The sequence below is a fragment of the Mixophyes fleayi genome, chromosome 4, assembly GCF_038048845.1.
Source record: "Mixophyes fleayi isolate aMixFle1 chromosome 4, aMixFle1.hap1, whole genome shotgun sequence".
Taxonomy (NCBI): domain Eukaryota; kingdom Metazoa; phylum Chordata; class Amphibia; order Anura; family Limnodynastidae; genus Mixophyes; species Mixophyes fleayi.
In genome coordinates this window covers 241,655,362-241,675,831 of record NC_134405.1, presented here as the reverse complement: position 1 = coordinate 241,675,831, position 20,470 = coordinate 241,655,362, and the positions used below count along the sequence as shown (strand labels likewise).

Sequence of the window (20,470 nt, the reverse complement as noted above, 5' to 3'; positions counted from 1 at the left end):
AACTATGTAGGACTTGTAGATCAAGTACTTTATTTGTTTCGCCAGGATCTGAGAGTTATCAACATCTTGAAATCGAAGCACTACAATTTGGCAACTGTACATGATCCTAAGTTTAAGAGCTATTTCTTCTCTTTCTTTCCAACTGACCCAGATCTCAACATTTGCAAAGAGCTCCTGGCCAGCAAGCCGACAGCTCAAGTGGTACATGACACAACGACGTCTCCTCCTCCAGGTTCTTTGGCAACTGCTGCTAGGAAAAAATTTAGCTTTCCCAAGACACCCAGTGGTGATGCAGATGAGTCAGCATAACATTTTGACATTTGGTCTGGTCTAAAAGAACTGCCCAAAAATCGTGACAGCTCTGTCGTAAAATGAACTACAAATTCCATGAGGAAGGACATTACCGGCAATTACATCAAAGTACAAAGATTTCTGTAATGGTGAATTCTGTGAATGATGACAGTGTAGATTGTAGGTGCTGGGATCTAGCTGAGAGAAGGGAGCTAGCTGATGCTGGTTTGCTTGTTATTATTTTGGGCAGAATGGCATGTTGGCAATCTTATGCTTTTCTACAGTAAACTTTCACTTATTAGAGAGGTGTTTTTTTCTTTAAAAAGGAACAAGTTTTTTTTTTTTGTTTTTTTTTTACATTTTTTGACTTAAAACCACTATGCACTTGAACATAGGCTTTAGCAGATGACGAAGAGGGATTAGTATCATCATGACTGACCCCAGCAGCTGCTTGGTGCTCCTGGTCTTCTGTGGACTGATGTGAATCCATATTGATGGCACACAGCAATATGACTGGAAACTGCAGAGTGACAAGCACACTGACACCTCTCCTGTTTCTGGGCAAACTATGGCACAGTAGAAAGTCACTGGAGACTTTGAAGAACACTACCAACCCTTCTCTATGACCATCATTAATGACACTGCCCAACTGCACTGGAGACTGCCAAGAACCCTGCTACCCCTTCATTTGCTCTTTGTGAAATGGCGCTGGATCTCCGTGGTTGGCAGTATTTATAGAATCCAAAACTTGCAAGATCCGATGACGCAACAATGACACTTTGCCTCGTTTTCAGTCCCGAGGGTGCACAAAAGTACCAAGCCAGCTCGGTACTCGGATCTCCGATGTTCAGGTAGGCTCGGTTTTGTAAAACAGAGCCCAAGCATCTCTAATTAAAACCACTTAACAGTTAGTTCTTGAAGTTGATGTGTTGGAAGCAGGAAAAATGAGCAAGCGTAAGGATCTACGCAGCACTGAGGGTGAATGAAAAGATTAATAGTGAGGCATTTTTTTTTTTTTTTTTTTTATAAAGCAGGTTCTCATGTAAACCAGCTGATGTGTTCTCTTAGCAGTTTAAGTTAAATGTGTTTGTGGTTTGGTATGATTAAATGATTTCTGTGTTCGTTTCACTAGATTGAGAGCACCAACAGTACTGTATTCAGATGTCCATAGTAATATGTTCTTGTGTAAGCAACATGCATTCAATATTATACCCATTCCATTTTCAAAGTTGGGCAGACAACTCTCAATAGTTCCCTAGCACATTATCTGAACCCTTCAGCAGCTTATTTGGTAGATAACGTACCCATCAGCCCTCTCCCTCCTTGTGCAGTTTCCAGACATGTCATCGTGACCCATTTCATCAATGAGACACCTGTCAGGTCTGATATTTGGCACTTACTTTTTGCTAGACTAAACTGTGTTTAATTAATGGATGTGCTGTAAAAGGATTTTTATGCATCAACTAATTCATGCAATCCAAGTTAATTCAGTCAAAATATTCCCTGATAAAGAGAGTCATGTTAGTATTTCTGTAGACCACCAATCATCTTAACACTATCCACAATCCCCTCTGTAATTCAGCAGAAACACCAGCCCTGGAATACTTATCAGTGAGTCAGAATACTTTATAGACTATGCATTAGGTCTCAAAATAACTTTTTAAACTTCACCTGAAGATAGAATATTGCAGTAATCATTGTACAAATTATTAACTACTTTTCTGTACCATGAATTAGGAGGTTGCAAGTTTGAACTACTACTGATACTATTAGGAGTTAAAAAAAAATATTTTACTAAAATGCCAAATGTCAAATCAGCAGAGTAAGGGTGCATATTTCTTTGCCAATGAAACAAACAAGAGTGTGAGTGTTACAAACTGGCATGTAAGTGGTTAATTATAGTAAAATAAAAAGTGTGTGTGTGTGTGTGTGTGTGTAACATCCACACTGTAACAAGGTGTCCTGGTGGGCCACCACCATGAGTCTTTAGAGGACCCAGGGAGCAGTGTAAATTCTCATTGTATGATTTCTTTTCCATCCATAATAATTTCAACATGTGACATCAAATATAAAGTATGTTACATTCTGTTTTCTATTATGATTTTACAACATAATGAAATGGTGTGAACACCACCATTAGAAATCACTGGTTCAATTTTAATGTGCTTTTTTTTTTATCAATTAAACCACTAAAGAAGCATTAAAGCTGTGTGAATGAACCTTTTATTAACTAGCAGGGTGAAAATTCCTGAAGAAACCATTTGTCAGGATGAATAATTCAAAATACTATTAAATTGACTCAACTGGCATATGTTAAGAATATTACAAATATTCTGCAGACATCCTCCTTCTTATATACTCATTATAATGTTAATACAAGAAAAATTTGCTTGCACTTGGTTGAGATAATTTAAAATGTATTATACTATCTGTAAGTTATTCTTGAAATGTTTTAGATATGTGGAGTGTGCTTCTAACTATTGTCCATTCAATCTGACAAAATAACTGTAATGATTGTTATAATCCAAAATATATGATTGTTGTAATCAATTGTTTGTAGAATATTTTGCACTGTTAAATTGCCTTATGTATGTTCCTTTAAATTTACAATGCTATTGTAGTCTTCCCAAAGTCAACTTGGATGCTAACCTATCTCTATGGTAATTGTTAGTCTTCTATAACTCAGGCTATAAGGCCTCCTTATTTTGGACCAAAACACATACATGCAAATTAAAGATTCCAATATACAAAATACAATAGATCAATAATATGCTTCAACACCTCAAGATATATGTAAAAGAGGTGAAATACTGTCTAACATCGTCCACTATTTTGTCTGGCAGTAAGGCAGTAAAAATGCATATAGCTAATATAAGAAAACTAAAATGACATCACAAGAGCCCATAATGTGGTAAACCACCACCATTCCTAAATCAATACTTGCATGGTATTCCTACAATTTTCATTTAACAGAGATAACAATTGGTCTCAAATCTGGAAAAATCAATTACGTAAGTTAGAGTTCTTCAGTGGTAAATTCAGGACAGCTGCTTGGAAGTTCTACAGAAGACCCTTTTACGGACTAGCAATAAATGCTATTAAGTACAACACTTGCCTTTGAACAAGCACTGCTAGATTCACTGACAATTTAAATTAAATGCAAGGCTAAAAATACTGGTAGCTCTCGCATGAAATATTAGATTAATTATTTTGCTGGAGGATACTTTTTCACAATTGCTTTCTGTGTTGTGATGTCTGGGGAATTTTCACAGCATAGATAGCATAAAAAAACAGTGCTAGGTTTGTCTATTCTCAGCTAGTGCTGCCAACATTTCTTAAGGTTTGTCACATCTCAACAAGTATATGCTCTTCGACAATAACTATTTTACTTATAAAGATCAAACTCTTCGTCTAGGGCAGTATACTACACTTGACCAATACAGTGTGGCTTCTGCTGATAGTATTAAGAATAATGAATGGAATATGATTTTCATTTTTTAATACCATTGACCATAGCAAAAGCTTACTGGTGCATTACATCTTAATTATATATTTTGTTTATATTTTGTGGGGAAACTGCAATTAAATATCAGATGTAAACTACATATTAACATGGAAGACCAGTGACTCAGCAATATCTTTTCAAAAGAAATCTTCACTAAATCATTTAGGAAGTGCATAAACTATCAAGCTACAAAAGAAAGCATTCAATCCCAAAATAAAATATCCCAACAAACCAGTATTTATCTCAATTACATGCATTTCTTCCAACATAAACAACTGTTAGAAAGGCTGAACCAAGCAAACAAACAGACCAACACTGTATTACTACTGTGCTTCCTTTAACATGGTAGTAAATACAGGAGCTGAACATGTTGAGGACGTGCGTTTGTCACACAATTGCCAACAAACTAAACTTGTATTATCAAAATAAGCTATTACTTGAAGAAACAAGCAACGACTTAATTATTTAGATATAACTTATATTACATTATCACCAACTCGTCAGTCTTTTGATCTACATTAGAAGTGATCTATCACCTTCTTTACTATACATATAAATGCAAGTGTTTGCTTTGATATTTCAAGGTATTCCAATGCTGCTGATTGCAAACAATTATCCATGCAAGTTTTGAAAGGCATGAGAGTTGGGTACATAATGATTATTCACATGCCCAGCACTTTCATCATCATTAAAAGGTATACTTGCCATGCCATTTTGCAAAAATGAAGTTTAATACTACAGCCTGATGCTAGCCATATACACTGCAATAACGGGTCCTATCTGGTCATATATATCAGGGACTATTTCTTCATTTGCCTCCATGTAGCGCAAGGTTATCTTAATTTATTATGCAGGAAGACCTCCATTTATCATATTGGTCATAAGAGATGACTCCCCATTGCCTTGAGCCGCATATGCATATAATGAACTCGTCAGAGTCTATTTGTATTAGCCTCTCTATTGCACGAATAATGGAGGACACCAATATAGACATAATCCCATCACATCTATGATCATCTATTTGGGCAACATACTGCAACCATTTGGTAATGGTTCTATGTGTGCTTGAGGGCAGAGTGGGTAAACCAGTCTTTCAACCACTACTTCAACCCTTTCACATTGAGAAGTTGTAATGAAATAAAAAACACGGAACTGAATATTGTCCTCCTTATCAGTCTGGGAGACTACAAAAGCACCATAATGAAACCACTAACCATAAATAAAGGTATTCAAATTCTCTCTACGTTCATATCTCAGTTAAGAAAGTCTTAGGGCTAGATTTACTAAAGGGCAGTTTGGTGAAACCACCAGCTGTGGACGATTTTTCCTGCGGTTTTAAAACTGCCGGATATACTAAATCCCAAACCACTATTAAAACAGCCAGAACTGACATTTTACAAAAGCACCACATTACAGATCGCCATCCCGTTTTGAACAATGATGAACATACAAAACGGTGTATTTACTAAGCTGGGGTATGCAAAACTGCCATCCAAAACGCACAAAATAAACAACGTGCTGTTTGAGCTATTTTGCCATTCAGAACATAAGATAAAGCACCATTGACATTTAAATTATTGGGGTAATCATTATTTATTGATTAAAAGGGAAAAATTAATTAAAAATAAATAAATAAAAAAAATTAAAAATGGTTAATATAACTTTTTTATGTTGCACAATTTGTTATTACATAGTCCCTGAATAATATAAAAATTCAATAATTTTGTCCCCTTCATATTATGAAAGATTAACTTATGTAGGCAAATTTTATTCTAAAATAATTTTGCCCCTTAATCAATAAATATTGATTGTCCCAATCACTTAAATGTCAGTGGTGCTTCCTCTTATGTTCTGAATGGCAAAATAGCTCAAACAGCATGTTTGAGCTATCAAGCCATTCAGAAGCAGGTAATAAAACGGTCCTGTTTTTTGGATGGCAATTTTAATGGCGGTCTAGCAGTTTTCAATCCGCCACAAATCACCAGCCATTTTACATCGCAACCTCAAACTGCCACATAGAAAATGCAGCGGTTTGCACCACTAAACCACTGGTGATGTGTGGCGGTTTTTAAAACGCCAAACTGAATTCTTAGTAAGTCTAGCACTTAGAGTCAGAAAGCCTGAGAACCTGCTATCCAGTTCTTTTCCCACTCTCCCTGAGCACATGGCATGGTGGCGCATTACCTAGTCTGAGCCATAGCCTTCATATGTGTCATTAGAGTCCCAGTGCTCAAAGAATCCATGGAAAATAGAGTGTTCAAGAACACAAAATATCCAGCAATTGCCGCCTCCATTAGGGCTGTAGGGTCTACATAAATCCACCATATCATAAACAAGGCCTGAACTGCTAATAATACAACATATATGGCAGAGTCAGTCCAGGCTGAAGTACTCTGAGTCTAGTCTAAGGGGAGCACTGAAATCTGTTTAAAATAGGAGGTGAGAATCTGGAGAGTGGAGATAGAGTATAAGTACAACATTTTAGGGAAAAAAATATATTTACCCTCCCTGCCACTGAGAGGGACAGCGGGAACAATTTTGTAAAGTACACTTAAGAGTTTGCCCTTCAGGTGAAAAAATGAAGGATATATATATTGAGTGAAGTCTCATCTCAATGCCCCTGGTATTTAAATTGGTTCTTCAGCAGCAGCCTGATTGGGTGTATGATTTTTAGATCTGGTTTTGTAAACTTCCAATCCTTAGTTTAAAGTTTTAATTGTCAAAATATTGCAACAAGAGTAAGTCTGTTGCTCCAGTTTTATTTCATGTAGTGGAAACTTATTACATTGATAGAGAGGTTAGAAAGACCAAATGGACAAGACAAAGTAAACATTAAATACCAATTTAATTACATCTGAAAATTTTGCATTGAAAACACTTAGAGAGGATTCATTCAAACTTCTGAAGCCTGAAAATAAGGGCAGAACTATATTTACCTTTGATAAACCTATGTATACAAAAAGTATTATGTCAACACTCCGATGCTGCACACTGCTGTAGTGTAACCAGTGATGGAAGTGGGGGTGTATCAGGTGGTACGCCATAACGTCACTTCTCTTACGGCCTTCATTTTAAAATGATCAAATTCCATTCACTTAATTCCCATTACATTTTTCATACTGCCACTTCTAAATTTCCACTTTGTCCATTGAGCGTTACTGTTGATGTACTGACTAGTATTAAATCTAGGATAGGTTAAAAGGAGGTATAAAAAGCATTCAGTGGCAGTTTCATTTACATATAAAAAATATTTCATCCACTAACACCTTTGTTTAATTATCTTTCAAAAGTGCACAGAAGTTTGGGCAGTTCCGCAGGTGGTCCCATTAGGTTACTACCAAAAGCAGTGAATATTAAGTCTTCCCTACTTTTTAGCAATTTCTTTAAACAAGTAAAGAATTTGTATGATTTACCAGCACATTTACTTGTTTGTACCTTCTATGTTACCAATGCACCACATGAGGGTAGTGCAGTCACTGAATAGGATATTTATTATGGACTTACACAGGAATACACATTTCCATCGGATAGCATCATGAGATTATGCACTGAATAGGGAGGATTTATTTCATTGTAAGAGCCCTGTGACAGGATTGACCGCCTATGCCACCCTGTCTGTTGTGTTGCTGGGGACATGTTGGGTTTGCCTTGCCACCGTCCCCTTTCTTTCTCCCAAATATGCTCTCTAACCGCAGTAGGAGGGGCTTAAGCTGCTGCCACCACAGGACTCCTTAGCGGCATCCAGAACCGCATCCGTCTGGGTAATTGACGCTGCTAGTGTACCCCTTCACTGGACACCTGGGTTGGTACCCCTAACCCAGAGCCGTAACGATGGCGGTGCGACCGCCCCAGGCGCAAGCCCAAAGGGGTGCAGCCGCCCGATACCTGCCTCCGTGCCCACAATTCATTCAGGGCATCAAAAGCAGTGCAGTTCCACCGAAATCCGGAGGTTCGGCATTTGGAACGAAAGTTGGTTTCATCCCCGCTGACGAGCGGGTCATATCCGGAGCCAAGGGGGCGCAGCAGCCACCCGCTAATAGCTGGAACAGACCGTGAATGTCTGGGCCGAGATGTCAGTGGGGTGCAGGTGTCTCAGTCACGGTGCGGCTGCTGGGGGCAGAAGTGCTGACAACTACTCTAACATCCTCTGAGTGGGGCAGACTACACAGCCGAGAGAAGCAATGCTTGCTGTGACACGGAGGATCTTACCACGAGTGGGCGGAGATCATCAGCCTTCACACAACCTATTATTGCGGTCACTCCCCAATGCAGAGAGAGGAAGAAAGTTTAAAGAGCTGAAAGTTTGAATAACTCCAACCACCACGGTGACATAAGCAGAAGTAAATTATAGCTAGGTGATCCGCTGCTGTCTCTGTATGAAAACATTATCCTATAGAGGTACTACAGTAAGAGTGTGGGGTATTTACAGAGGAATAGCTGGGTTATATGTACAAAGTGGCATGTTTACCAGTAATGAGCTACAGGTAGGTATTTATGGGTATAATGACTTTATTACTTATGACATTTTCTCTCTAATATTCAGTGCGCTTGGAACATGAAAGTAGGTGCCCAGGAAGGTGATTATAAATCCCTTCTTGAATACTTCCTGCATTAAATGTGACAGGTAGTTTTTCCCCGGAAAGCTGGGGAGTAATTGGGGAGTAATTTTAGCTGTTCTGAATTTTACTGCACAATTCTTTCACTAAAGTGCTAGCCACACCCACTTGTCATATGCCACTCCCACTTAGATGGGGGGGGAGCGCCGGTGCCCTGTCTCGCCCAGGGCACCAAAATTTGTAGTTACGGCACTGCCCTAACCTCTTCCTGTAGATCAGGGTTGCTGTGGATGGTTTCCCCCCTGGCCAGAGCTGCTCGATAACGGGCAGAGCGATGGTACAAGGCGCTGGGTCCAAACCTCAGAACAGCCGGGAGAACAGATTAGAGTTAGATCTAGTCTGCAGGTCACAGGAATTACAGCAGGGAAGTAGTTGTCAATCAGGCTGTTCAAGCACACTAGTTTATGGTACCAGTGTTCAGAAGGTCAGATGGAATAATAATACATTTCAGTGCAAATAAGTGCTCTTTTTATACAGTTTTGGACAAATGTGGGCAGGTGTTAATGCAGCCCCTTCCTAGCTGGAACCGGAACATCTGATCAGATAATTTAACATCAGGATATAACCCAATTTAACTTCCACATCAACCTGATTTCCTCAGATTTGCTGTCTACATTATTAAAGACTCTCTAGCAAAGTCACAAACCCAAATAATGACACTGTCTCGGAAGTTACAAATCACTACCTCAGAAACAAATGCATTTCCTATACAGAAATACACCTCAATATAATAAAATCAGTACATTTCTAATACACAGTATCAAAAATCAGTACATTTGCAACAATATAATTTGGCACACTGTGCTAATAATTTAAATATATTAGTGCAATAAGTTATTAATAAGTCATCCAGCCACATACCCCATCTTCAACATTCCATCTGTAGCAATCATATATAATGTCATTAGGAAGCACTATCTGCTAATGATCAGTGATAAGCGAGTTTCCATGGTGTTCCCAGATCCTCCTCTCATGACTTACAAAAGATCACAGAGCCTAAGTAACCGTTTGGTCCATACCATGCAGACCAAGAATGAAAATAAAGAACAATCAGGTACAGCAAACAGTACCCTTTGTGTTCAGCTGCACTTTTTATTGATGGAAAAAAATGACGACTCACGTTAGAGGTGAATAACATGAATGGTGAAAGGGACCTTTCGGTATTCGTTTAATTTCTGATGTATAGTGGACTAATATTAACTTTGTATGCAGTATATCTATCTATGTCAGTCTTCTACTGAGTGTATTTTTGGTAATTTTATATGTTTTAACATTTGGATATTTCTCTTATTCGTATAGGCTTGCTTTTGTCTATTTCAGCATCACATCCTGAACACCATAGCAACCATATGTCTGGTCTGAGAGGATTTGATAGAGAAATGTGCCATCACCACTTTGCACTATACTTTATTTTGTCATTACTAGTTTGTTTTTTTTTACAAATGTATTCATCATACACATTTTCGTTAAATAAGGAGAAAAAGGCAGACCTTTTGATAAAAAGGATTAGCCCAAACTTCACCTTGCCTGTTTGTCACACTGTACTGCTTTGTTTGGGATATGTGATATATATGTACATGTATAAGTCTAAATGCATGTATATTATGTCCATATTGGTGACTTTGCAATATGCTATGTATATGTAATTTTGTGAAACTTGTTGCTACATGTTTATGTCTGGGTGTGCGATTACATGCCATACCAAATTTGTTTGGGTGCAGCTATGCATAATAGCACTATCCATAATATGCATATCAACTCATATATGATAACTGCATAATTAGGCATGTCTCCCCAATATTAATTTTTCTCTATGTATGCATTGTACTAGAGGCACTAAATGGTGACTAACACAATGTACAGCCATCAACATATGGACTCATTGTAATGTGGTCATCATAATAGGGTTATATACAGTGTTTACCCCCCCCCCCCCTCCCATGCTACACACACCAAGTACTTTTTGGCCATATAGCACAGGGCAATAGTACGGTTTTAATGTTGATAATTATAAGTACTGTGCACTAATTATGGGTTTTTTCACCACACTGCATCATAAAAGTATTTGCCTTCTCGTTGGCCTGTGCAATGCAGAGTGTATGAAAAATATCCTTTTTTGCCATAGCAAGATGTGCTCATTTAAACTGTATTTCTCCAGTTTCGGACTTAAAAAAGTCTAGTTTGTGATTTACTGTACTGATAGCAGAAGATTTCCGAATGCTTGGCCCAAGGACCGAATGGCTGGATCTCATACAACTTGGTTATCTACATGCAGGGCCAAACTAGAGAGTAATACTGTCACTACTCAGATCTTGGGCTGGGTGGCAAGATCAAAGCATTTGTGACCAGTGAGATTAAAAGCCTAATTGTACAGTTATTAACACAGATACAGTACCATTTTTGAGAAACGCATCTTTAAAACTGTTCCCCTGTTTCTTATATATCCTGCTAAAATGCCTGAAGTAGTATATAAATTAGCTGGTGCAGAGAAATTAAGATTATATTTCACAAATCTAGTGAGACTATTCACTATGCTGTAAACTGGCAGAATACCTACAGGGAGTTTCTTAAGAGAACCTTAAGCAGGCTCCTGCCAATACCTGGCATATTCAATCTATTGTTAATACTCATGGCTATTTATGTCTGCCTAGAAAATGGCTAACAATATGCAAACAAGGCAAATTAATTGCAAATTGAATTATAAGCCTCTAACACAAGTCAATATAGAATATGTTCAGATATTTGTTTATAATGTAGTAGTATGTATCTGACAAGTACTCTAAGATGTTGTTCACTGTTTCCATGGTGTGCAAAACACAAGTAGGTAGGTCCAGGTTAACAGTGGTTAAAGCATAACAATTTAGAATAGGTTGGTGAAATATATTAAAAACTTAAACGAAAGTCCCCTGCAATGTTTTTTTTAGTATTTTCAGTGACTAAAATCACAGAGCACACACCTAACACAGGGCATGAATTTATCACTAAATTCAATTTTTAGATAAAATTATTTAATTTTACAGATTCTGTATGGATGAAGCAACGTTGGATTTCATTTGGGGAAACGGTTAGTACACTAATTATTGCTAGACGTCGATAGTATAGCACCAGAACAGAGAGCTTATCACAAGATGACCGACTTACAATGGAAAACAGAAGAGTGGCATTTGCAAATTTGAACTTAAAGTCATCCCAAGCAACATCCCTTACAACAGACCGGGAAGCCGATAATAATAAAGCAATGTGCAAGCCATTTAAAATCCCGTTGTCATCAGCCAAGTTAAATAACTAAATATACCAAACATCATTGAACTGTTTATACCTAAACATGATGTCAAATAAAGAAAATAAACACAGGAAAATGCTTTTCTATGAGTGTTCAGATGTCTATTACATGGCACTGCAATTTGATCAATAAATGGAAAGATATCAAGCCGAAGCAATTTCAATACAAACACAGATACCACAAAAGAACCATAGGTTAAATGGTATATGAACCCAATTTGTCAAGGTATCAGAAAGGAACCACAATACCCACCCTTTTCTAGGTAATGTGCCCAGTTCCAACCTCTATAAACAAAGTGCAGAAAAATACAATGCTGAATCCATATTCACCAAGATAGGTCATAGCTTCCTTACCAAGAAATGATGTCTCAAATACATTTATAAAAACATTTGAAATTCATTATGGTTTTTAAACCCACAGGGCTGTCTCTAAATGCATCTATGTATATCTATATCTATGTATAGCTAGATCTATGTATATCTAGATCTATGCATATCTACATCAAATGAAGAGACTATCCTGTATACAGTATAGATCTGGAACTGAATCCCACTCTGTCCTGCACACAGAATGCAAAGCTCACTAGCCAGTTATCCTGAGGAAACACTGGGGCATGGGTGCCTACTTTCCCAGAATGTCCCTACGACTACCGGAATATTGGGAGACCTTCCGTATTATCAGGAAGGTAAGCTCACTGCCCGGATCCACGCAGTGCTTCCAATCTAGTGGGAGGCACAGCTACACCACTCACGCAATGCTACATGACATCCTGGGTCCCCCACGCTCTGCCGTTACAGTGAACCAAGTGCAGATTGAATAATCAGTGGAGTAGAGAAGGGGTGAGAGGGTGAAGCGATGTGGTGAGGGCAGATGGGGGAGTGAGTGACAAAAAGCTGAGAGAGAATGAAGGTTGGGGAGAGAAATTAGGTGAAAGAGTGGGGGGGATAGGAGTGAAGGGAGGTGGAGGAAGACAAAGGGTATGAGAAAGAGGAGGAGAAAGAAAATGGGGGACAGAGGGGAGTGAGAGGATCAGCGGATGAGGGTATAAGAGAAATTTGGGAAAAGGGAATTAGAAGGGTTTGTGACAGAGGGAAAGTGTGAGAGGGGCCTCTGTCCTTTCTTTATGTGCCACCTGGTGGTGCTGAACATGCTCTAGATATGGGTGGTGGCAGACATGCCTCTTGGGTGGAGCAGAACACATCCCTTACGGCATAACAATAACTAAAACTTGTTAAACATATCTTTATACATAACAAACATTTATAAAGCGAGGAGGGGGTGAAGAATGTCTTTTTTGCGGGGACAGTCTAGAAGAGAGGTTAAATGGAATTTTTGCATTACTTTTAGTATAAAATTGCCCCTCTTTGTATTCCTTAGTCTATAATGTTATGTTGTGATTTTCTCATCCAATTCCATCTAGTATGCTGATTATAAATTGAGTGTGGTCTAGTTAATGCCATAATAAAATAAAATTTTCCTTAAATATACATTGACATTATCAAATTTGTAAATAGGAGATTATGCTGTTGATGTTAAGATAGAACTATAGCAAATGTTTATTTTGCTAAAGAAGCACAAAAACAAAAATGACCAAAATATTCCTCTACTTTTACATAATACCCCCTAGGTGTATATGTTTGCTCCTGTCTGCACAGTATTAAATTATAATTCCATAGCTGTCAAAACCATACAAAATGAGCACCTACATTGAAAGCTTTAAACTAAATGCAAATACAAACAGAACAGATGTTGCATATTAACTGTTGTTAGTCTGCAATCCTCAGCAATTTGTGTCTCCCTGTTGTGTTCATTAAGAGCAGCCCCCTTTCAATTTCTAGCAGACTGGAAAGTAAAGCTACAACCCCCCTTACCAGCTTCTACTATACTACAAAGATAATGAAAGATAAATAGCCAGTTTAGCTGTTACTCAGGCACGTGTTTTGCAATATTGAATGGTAATCTAAATATTTTAATGGCCAGTAACCATGTTCACAGAAGTTTACCCACACAGTTGAGATCTATTTTACCATTATATTTAATTTACCTTAAAAGGACAAATTAGTGAATTAGGTAAGTTTGCCAGTTTGTTTTTGCTTGTTTGCTATGCTGACATATTATAAGTACTTCAATGTCACTCCTGTAATATACAATCTTATATTGGAGATTAGTCATGTCAATTGTATCACATAACTCATTTTGAAAGTGTTCCATGATTGAATTTTTAACGGTCAGCAAAGATAAAAGACAACTGAACACGGAGACATACTGTAAAAGAATAATGTATGCCCTAACGTAAAATAAAAAATATTCAAAGTCATCTCCGAGTTCTGTGACCTGTATAAAAGCACTCAGCCTGCAACCTTGTGCTTTTAAGAGACCCTCGGTGGCTTCTAATATCCATATATTTTACAGAGGGTAGAAAGAGCTCATTCAATACTGCCTATGTGCCTCATTATATTTAGATTTAACTGATTTTACTTGATCTATCTGCAAAATAATGACTTTGGAGAAGAATTTTCTTATTTTGGTATTTGTTATTTTTTATTGGTGTAACACTTGTATACGCCATGTAATAGATTTACAATGTAAATTATTTACTCCAAAATTATAGCAGAATTACAAGTGACATTATGAAAGGACCTTAATGTCAATGAAGCTCAAAGCAGACCTGGCCATTCTCCACTCCAAATCCTTATAACTTGTCTCTAAGCTTTGAATGCACTGTACATGAATATGGTCACCAGCAATAACTGGATAAATTCACAAATATTATGCATTTTCTTCCAATCATGCACAAATGTCTCTAGCCCAGGAATGCTCATGCTTATGAAAGACAGAAGGCACTTTACGGAGATCAGAAAGATTACATTTGTTAGCCTTAATACAGAGCATATTCCTTTCCATACAAATGAAAACGTTACTTTAAATTCCAACAATGGGCCTGAGTCTTTAAGGAAAGTAAGGCTAAAAAAGAAGTAAATCTTTTCCAAGACAACCCATGTTACAATGCAAGGGGTGCAAATTTGTTTATTATTTTGCACATAAGTTAAATGCTAGCTGTTTTTTCATGTAGCACACAAATACTTGATAGCTTTATTTTTACAATAAAATGTAAAGTTGATCTAGGACATGCCCTACCCCAACTATAAATCTGTCCCCACATTTTAAATTCACCTCCCCTCGAATGCAACATGGTTTTGCCCAGGTGCAAAGTTACTCGCTTTGTATGCTTTGCTCTCCTAAATGACTCAGGCCCAATGTGTTTAGAAGAAAAAAACATTCTACAGTATTTGCATGCATAAAGGCTGCATAGTGGAACCAACATAAAAGATGACCAAAGAAATGCTTTAACTGATTCACTCTGAAAAAAATGTAAATAAAGCATATTCTTGAAGCACTGAATATTTAATTTATTACTGTAATATATTATGTAAATTACTGCATTGCCTCGCCTCTTTATTACATTTACAAATCATTAATTATTTAGTGGAGTATGAAAAATGCTATAAGCAATTGAGACTACATAATTACTAATACACTTCGTAAAGCTCCTTATTTAACCTTACGGCTCTCAGGCATCTACATATCTCTCTCTATCTCTTCATCTATCTCTCTCCATATATCTATAGGTATAAAACGTGCAAACAATTTACAAATATGCTTTTATGCATGAATATACTAATACTGCACAAAAATATAAAAAATGTGGTGATTATAAACGAACATTAAAAGTCAGATGAACAATATATTTTTGCCTGTTATTGTAGTACCTTGCAACAGATTATTATTTCTATGATATTATTTGACACTAATCACCAAAGAATATAATGCAAAACTCATAACAGAAATAGATTTACAATGCATACATTATAAATGAAACATAGATGTTAATTTTATTTCATATAAATACAAATATAGGCAAGGAAAAATTTAATGGCCATGCATCCATGCATTCTCAAGACATTTTGATTTATTCATTAGCCTCTCTCAAAGACACAAAGGGCTTGCAAATCTACAAACAGTCCTAACTAGCACAGGACAGGCCTGATTTTTTGGAGTTACAGGAGGGTCAGCCTGTTGGAAAAGGGCATAGTCTTAAGAAAAACGGGAGTGACATGGGTGGTCTGGCACATCTGTAGAGGGATAATTTGTACCTTTTTGTTTTTTTAAAGCACCATTAAAGTGGAGAGGTACTGATTCATAACATTTATTAAGTCATTAACAGCCAATTACCCCACTACACTTTATGTAAAATTGATAAATATTTTAAATAAGGTGCATTGGTCAGGCCTAATTATGTTATGCTGGAACTTAACTTAGGTTTAATAAAAAGTTCCTTGGAACATCCAAATTGAACAACATTACTTTTTTGAAAAAATACAAGTAATATTTTACATATTTTCTTACCTTCTTCTGATCTTCTAGCTTATGACCAATAGGATTCTTCCCATGTTTGCTCATTTCTGAAGACAAATCCATCACATCTACTTTTGCTTTTTGGATTGTAGATCAGCAGACTAATCCACAATGCGAGAGTTACAAATAAACAAATGTATCTTTTCTTCCATCACAATACTGCTCTGAACTTTACAGAGTCCAAGGAATGGTTAATGAATGCATTTATTGAACACATGCAATAAACCTTGCAATTCTGTCTTGGAGCCTTCAGTATCAGCATATCGGTCTAAAACACAACCAATGAATGAGAACTGTATCCATCAAGAACTTGAACGTCGATTGTTATCTTCTGCATTGTTTACTCTTTTCCAGCTTGGAGAAGGTTTACATTTCATCTATAAACCTGTCGAGATAAAACATATCAGCATACTTTGTCTAAACAGTTATCATGTATCATACAATATTCAAACACCACAAGGGAAAAAAAAGGGTACAGCAACTGCACCTGTCTTCAAACAGATGCTGTCACCACGTAAATTTAAATTTAAAAGTTTGATAGATGGTAAAATCCTCCATCCTCCTTTTTAAGTGCCACATGAAAAGAAACAAATACATGATCTTATTCTGACTAATCCCATTTAAAGCACTCCAACCTCAAAAACGTGTAGCGGCTACTGGTACCTAGTAGAGAACAATGCATTTGCCAAAGTTTTGCATTATACTGTTTAGCATAGGAGAAAACACAGAGGGTTGTGTTAGTCTTCCCTTTGTCTGCTTTTTCATTTTCAGTTCTGCTCCATACTGTGCACCTGTCTCTAAAATGTGTGCCTTCCTTTTATTGTGAGATTATAACACGTAGCTAAGATTGACAGGAGGGCTTTGTAAGGATATAATGGGGTTACAAGACAAATACAAAAGTAATTGCAATCTAGGACAAGATACCATCTTAAGTCAGCTTGGAGATTTTAATACACACACATTTGTTTATTTGTGGATGAACAATTTTCCTGGCAACCTGTCATATCAGTGACAAGAAAAACAGAACCACCAAATGTAAATAAAATCATTGGATTATTTGTCTGGAAATTAGAAATTACCCAACATATACAGTAAAGCTGATTATTGTGTCAATCACACAATAAACTACTTGGATCCAATATCGCTTTAGTGTGTACACTCCCACAACAATGTCTTACTGTATCAAAGCACATGGTATCATTTTATTTGATTTGAACAGGACTAAAAATATCTCTATAAAATGATGGAACGTTGTCGGGCAAATTCTGAAGTCTGTAAGCACTTTCAACCAGCAGTGTAGGCAGATCTCCATAGTGTTTATAGAGTCACAATCTTTTCAAACAGCACAGATCTGAAGGTAAATCATGTGAAATCGTATAAGTGTGTACACATGAATTGGCATGCTGATCGGGACTTTCAGTTGTTGGTAAACTCATTAAAGAAATCGCATCGGGAAAAATTTTCTGTAGTGTATACTTAGCTTAACATCATATACAGTTATTTAAATGTGGCTTAAAAATAATATTTTAAAATACTCAGCACAAAATAGTCACTTTGATTTTAATACACACACTAAATAGCCAGCTTTAGTAACACCTTTATAGAAGAGAAAGTCTTGCAACATGAATATAATTATACATTTATCACTAGAAGGAAAGGGGAAGGAATAAAAGACCACATTTCAATAGGTTTTGCTGTATTTAACTTTAACTAAGGATATATACGGATATTCTCCACACTGAGAATTTAATAATATTTTAGGCAAAAAAAAAAAAAAAGTATGTTTGGCAAAACACACTACGTCCAGGTTTTACCACTTTTACCATGTTTAGTTTAGCAGCCCTACAAATGGCGCTAAACTATAAAAGTCAAGATGTTTACATAAAAACTGTTAAGTACTTTGTTCTGACTTCGCTTTTGTGGATTTGATGAATGGACTTTCGGTTGTGTACAATATCCGTTACCACCCATATATGTGTGTGACATGCCATTTTATCTTTACAATACATACAATGTTTATGAAAATAGTTCTTATTTAGTTCTAAAAAACGGTCAGCAATCTTTACAATGCTCACTTAGGTAACCAAGATGAATAAATATTGGGACTCTGTTGACTGTCATCAGCCTCTAATCGCGGCAAATCGCCTCATTTTGACCCCATCAAGGGACAAAATTGACACTTATTATGGGGGCAGAACCAAAATGACGAGATTCTATGCACCCCGCTCCACCCCCACCAAACCTCTCTCCGGGATTTCCCGGAGGCCAACTAAAGAAAGTTGGCAATTATGCAATGCACCTGCATGTGTATGTGAAGTTAGTAACATGGCCATAGATCCAAAGTTTGCTTTTTTCCCTGGTTTTAAGCAATTCCATCAAGAGAAGTATTATTGGGAAGATACATGAGATGAGATATTATAACCAAATCAATACTACTTTGTTTGCATGATTCATTCATTTACAATGCCTTGAAAGCAGTATCAATATAAGCAATTTATTAATGTATGTATGCAGTTCTCACAGTGTTAATAAACTCAAAGAAAATTGAAGTTTGTTATGTCTGATGCTTTGGCTTAGTGAAAATTTCTCTCTACATGAAGCTTAATTGAATTACTGGACAAAAAAGGGCTTACAAGAAACAACTATAATTGACTGAAGATCTGATTTAGGCTGAAGGGGAATTATAAACTGTAACCATCTAAGAGAACAAAAGCAAAGGCTTTAGTCTCTGCATTGATACATTTTATATAAATTTGATAATAAAATTATACATTGGCAAGCCATAAAATATAACTGTTTTAAGTAAACATTTTATCTTACATCTATGGAAGATTCTTTTCTGATCATCTCCTAGTGTACTGAATGTACCACATTAGTCCGTCTTTGTAACAGATTTCCTCAGTGTTATTTAGAATTTGCAAAACCGTATAACCATGTGTAGATCTTTATTTCAGCAGAGACATTAGTCTCTCCTAGATACTGCATACCCTTTATATACACATGAGAATGTAACAGAAATAGTATTTTTTGCACATAGCCTGCTTCCAACACAATGCCATTAAATTGATACACCTGTTATTCTAAAGAATCACAATGTTTTAGGAGTTTGAATTTGCCTAGTGAATTGTATGTTATATTAAGTACAGAAGAGAATTATGCAACTATTATGGTAAAAAACACTGATTTCCTGCCATTTTGTTGTTCCAACCATTTTATTTTAATGTGGCAGTGTAGTGGGAAATCATTTCAATTGCCTTGTCTGCATTGTTTAGGATTACTGTAAAATTATTTTGTGGTATTTCATGTGTGTACTTTTTTTCTTTTTAGTTTGTTAATGTTTTGTTTCATGTGGAATGCTTCATGAAAATACTGCTGTAAGGGTTTTTTTCATGAAAATACTGCTGTAAGGGGTTTTTTTGGTTTTTTTTTAACTAGGAGAAAATGTGTAATTACATCCATACCTAGATACTGTTCAGTGATATGCCAGGGATTTAATATAGTGTCTTTGGTACAAAAACTAATTGTTTGCTTTCTTTCAAAATCAAGCAGTTGGAACCCCCTTCCCCTCTAAAAACCTGCATTTGTCCCTGAAGATAGTTGATAAGTAACATCCAACATGTTATAGATGGTCTTCCTCTGATCCAAGGTTTGATAATCTGCAAGTTACAACATCCTTACGAGTCAGTAGATTAATGTGTTCAATACCATTTAGGACCGTTATTCAGGTTAAAAATATATGGGAAGTATTTCATATAATATCCACACAATTTATCTTTAAAATGCATCAGATATGCTGTTATTCTGTTTAAAATAAATACTATTCTAGGCCCCCTATTTGTTTGCCTAAGAATCTTATTTCCATATTTGTAGTGCAAGATTAGTGGGGGTTAATTAAAGAAAGTATTCATAGGACTCGAACTGTACTTTATCCATAGAAACAGGCTGTGTCAGCTTGTATGAATGTGTTAGGTTGTTTAGCCAGTGTGGGCTTGTTACAGTTGTATATGCAGATTTAGATGCACAAGAGTTGAACAAGAGGTGAATAGGAGGGAAACATTTTACCTGGAAACACAGCTACATAAGGACAACATCCAACAATCATCTATAAATTCCAGTAATCTCTTCAATCCCCAAAGTCTGCTGCCTAGAGGTCACCCTTGACGACTCCTTCTTTTGCCCAGCCCATCTTCTTACCCCATCCCTACCCATTTTGTCTCTCCTCTCACTCTCCTCTGTGGTCACTATATCTATCCCCTGCTACCCACTTACACCCTACTCCCTAACCCACCCTCCTTCTCTTCCTTCACTCAGTTATCTACAGTTGAAGTCCACACCCTTCTGTCATCCTCACTCCCCTGC

General features: G+C 36.8%; 1 protein-coding gene across 1 annotated transcript in view; it reads right to left on the bottom strand.

Annotated features, from left to right (window-relative positions):
• The window catches only part of NAV3 (neuron navigator 3), a 539,311-nt gene that overhangs the window by 434,751 nt on the left and 84,090 nt on the right, over window positions 1–20,470 (bottom strand). Inside the window, exon 3 of the mRNA XM_075209582.1 lies at window positions 16,103–16,496. Coding sequence (XP_075065683.1) covers window positions 16,103–16,174 — 72 coding nt within the window. The 5' untranslated portion in view covers window positions 16,175–16,496. The remainder of the gene's footprint in view (window positions 1–16,102; window positions 16,497–20,470) is intronic.